This window comes from Blastocystis sp. subtype 4, assembly GCF_000743755.1.
Source record: "Blastocystis sp. subtype 4 strain WR1 chromosome Unknown seqid_0573, whole genome shotgun sequence".
Classification (NCBI taxonomy): Eukaryota; class Bigyra; order Opalinata; family Blastocystidae; genus Blastocystis; species Blastocystis sp. subtype 4.
Window position 1 is genome coordinate 1 of NW_014568974.1, and position 3355 is coordinate 3355.

The 3355-nt window shown below is 40.1% G+C and overlaps 3 protein-coding genes across 3 annotated transcripts; 2 read left to right on the plus strand and 1 right to left on the minus strand.

Annotated features, from left to right (window-relative positions):
- Nucleotides 1–5: 5 nt before the first annotated feature.
- JH06_5144 (mannosyltransferase 1) lies at nucleotides 6–1043 on the minus strand (the record flags this gene model as incomplete). The annotated part of the gene is made up of 3 exons (XM_014669420.1): nucleotides 6–74; nucleotides 109–955; nucleotides 988–1043. 3 exons carry the CDS (start codon nucleotides 1041–1043, stop codon nucleotides 6–8), a joined length of 972 nt encoding a protein of 323 aa, XP_014524906.1.
- A 1144-nt stretch (nucleotides 1044–2187) lies between these two features.
- On the plus strand, nucleotides 2188–2585 carry JH06_5145 (hypothetical protein; the record flags this gene model as incomplete). Its single annotated transcript, XM_014669421.1, is given in 2 exon segments — nucleotides 2188–2275; nucleotides 2290–2585. 2 exon segments carry the CDS (start codon nucleotides 2188–2190, stop codon nucleotides 2583–2585), a joined length of 384 nt encoding a protein of 127 aa, XP_014524907.1.
- Nucleotides 2586–2594: 9 nt separating this feature from the next.
- On the plus strand, nucleotides 2595–3353 carry JH06_5146 (ribonucleoside triphosphate reductase; the record flags this gene model as incomplete). The annotated part of the gene is given in 3 exon segments (XM_014669422.1): nucleotides 2595–2697; nucleotides 2727–2911; nucleotides 2928–3353. The coding sequence occupies 3 exon segments, from the start codon at nucleotides 2595–2597 to the stop codon at nucleotides 3351–3353; spliced, it is 714 nt and encodes a 237-aa protein (XP_014524908.1).
- Between the last annotated feature and the right edge of the window lie 2 nt (nucleotides 3354–3355).

A 3355-nucleotide genomic window follows, 5' to 3' on the forward strand; every position in this document is an offset into this window, starting at 1 on the left:
CTTATCTAGTAAGGATTGAGAACTGGATTCTTGGAATCCAAACGAACACTCTTGATGTCTTCGAAGAAGAAGAACTATCATCACACAATTAACAACAAATATAAGTACACAAGCACACCATAGAGGAAGAAAGAGATTAATTCCATTGAATTCCAATTGATAGGCAATAGCATTCCACACATTCTGCGTGATGAGAAATACACCTATCAATCCAACCCACTGAAGAATTGATAGGGATGAAGATGGAATCTCAAGGATGAGTGGAGCAAGCCACCAAAGGAAGTATTGGGCAGTGACCACTCGATTGAAAGTGACAAAGAGAAGAGAAGCAACAACAACAGCAAGAAACACCTGATGATACCGACGAATGGATAGGATCAATAGAAGAAGGGCTTGTACTAGAAACGAGAGATAGGTTGAAGTCTTATCTGACAAATAGGAAGAATAAAATAGAAGAGAATAACTATGATGATAATCGAGACGTGTAGCATGATACAACAAAGCCTTGTTAAGATACTCTTTTCCATAAAAAGTCCAACTGCCTATGGTGAAAAATGAAAAGGAACAGATAGTGAGAAGAGCGAACATAATTGCCGACTTCCCTTGGGATCGTACATAGAGAAAGAAGATAAGTGCATAGATAACTGGAAAGAGTTTAAAGTGAATAGCAAGCCCATATACAAATGCACTACATCCAATCCATCCCGTTTGGAGAAAGTAGAGCGTGCAATAGACCAAGAAACATACAATGGTATCTGCACTTCCTCTAGTTGAGATAAACATCACAAAAGGGTTTAGAATCCAGAAGGAAGCATAGAATGTGGCCGTTTCGGCTTTCATGCGTTGGTATCGAAATATCCTGTAGATCAAAAAGCCACAAAATAAATCGAAAAGCGAAAATAGAATCTTTCCAAAGAGAGAAGAAAGCATACAATTCGGAACAAGAAGAAACGCTCTGAATATTATATGACAATAAATCTAAATTACAGAAGAGGTGTGTAACGGTATGTCTCGTGTTGATACGGCGATTTTCCAGAATACATTAAATATGCAGCATCTGAAAACACAGAATAGTCAATATCTGTATAATGAAGTGAAGAGGCTAGAAATCAGGAAAAGATAGGAGATTGACAAGTAGTGTCCATATAATGTCCAAATGCAATTAGAATCAATCTACAGACCAAGCCAAAGAGTAGCGTTTGGGTGATTTCCATATGATAATAAAGAATAAGCGGCACAAAATGGACTAACTCTTGGAATTTCAAATGTATACTTGACTTCAATTTCCAACAGACACTGGAAAACAAACAGTGATAATCACAGCAACATGATTCTGAATTGTACAACACAACTGCAAATCCGTCACAAGATCTCATTGGCATTAATGGAATCATGAATATCCATCTATTACACAGATCCTAATTGTAGATGGTGATGACCGCCAACAATTACCTATTCCCGCTATTTCATTCATACAGCAATATCGAAGGAACCTACTGATGAGAGATGAATTCTGTTGACTCAAAGACTGAAATTCCATCAATCCAACGATTCGAGAGAGTAGGAGTGGTGCATCTGAGATCATGTCTAGTCCAATACGGTTCTACACGATGGTCCCAGACAGAAGATGTCGATTTGAGTGGAAAGGGAATGAGTTGTAGATATGCTGGAAAGGATAAGGAAACTGGGGAAGTAATTCGGTGGATTGAATCAGATATGTCGGGAGTTGACATTGCTCCATTCCATGAATCCTTTAAGAACACTGTTGACCTTTTTAACGAATCACCCAACTATTTTGCTCATCTTTTCGATTCCTGGTATGATATTGGCACAAATGTTATGATCACAATCACATCTGTAATCGAAGGAGAACTGATGGTCGACTACATTCGAGAACATCGTCCAAGCTCAGACATAGCCATCCAGAAGTGGGTACGTTGTTTACTTGAGATCCAAACCCTTATTGAGAAACATTCGGACCGGATATGTGTACCTGTTCTTGCAAATTCCTTGTTGTACAGATGTGAAGGAGATATGCTTCGATTACAATATGATCCAGAAATGACATCCTTGTCGACAGCCAAGAATTCGATGGATTTGTTACGTTATCTTGCACCTGAAATCATAAGAGATGGAATTGTGGATCCTAGGAGTTGTGTTTATTCTATCGGGATGTGTCTCACCGAAATGGTGACAAATCAACCTGTTTATATGGAGTGCACATCAACTGACGATTTATGTAATAAGATAGCGAATGTAGAGGTCGTTGCTCCTTGTGATCGTAGAAAGTCCCTCCTGATGCGTTGCGCCAGGTGTTAAGTATGGGTTATCGATGTCTCATTGAACGATGTATCGGAGCCATCGAAGAGCGTCCTTCTCTCGCTGACCTCTATCAAAGCATTAACACAGACCATTTGTCTCATCGACTCAAAGACACATCTAATGCCCGCTCTAATATGGAAGTACAATTCAATGAACGATCTGTTGTGTCATCCCTACGAAATAGTCAACATGTTGCTGAAGAGGAGAATACGGTCCCAATCACTTTTTGCAAGGTTAAATTCGACCATAATACTGAAATCTAGTTGAATCTCATGTTTGACAGTAAGCAGAAGGGTCCTTCAGTCGATCGCCTTGTAGTGTCTATTGTATCACGAAAGGATAATCAGCTGCGACTTAAATGTGTTCGATCCTATAGTAGGTGCTTACTGGGACTTGTTAGGTAGATGGCTTGGAAAGACTCAATTCTGTATTTGTGGATTTCCCATACGGTGGAGAGACTTGCTCGCAACTTGCAAGTCGGATGGCGGCCATGGACTTGATTCCAGAGATTCTTCTAGATGGAATTGCCGGAAATTTGAGTATTTGGTTTGACAATTTTATTAAAACGGAATTTAGCTCAAGTAGTTGGGTTGTTTGTTCTTAAGCATTTCTTTTTTCTGTACAGTATGCTGCGCTTCTTGCGATCCTTTCCTTCGGTAGTTCCTAGAACGTTGAAAGAAAGCTTACTGTATCGACAGTTCTCAGCCATGACTGCCAATGGACTGGATTTGTCTTTTGTGTTAGATGAGTCGTTTGTCAACAAGTACAAAAATATTCAACCTCCCTTTGGATATGCTCCTTTGGGCGAACTTGTGTATCGTCGAACCTATTCGCGTATTCTTGCTGATGGAAGCAAGGAAGACTGGTGGCAAACCGTTCGTCGTGTAGTAGAGGGAACCTACTCCATCCAGAAGGATCATATCAACAGTCAGTGTCTGGGTTGGGATGACGAGCATGGCCAGCGTTCAGCTCAAGAGATGTATGATCTCATCTTCAATATGAAGTTCCTTCCTCCAGGTATGTGTCAGTAAGA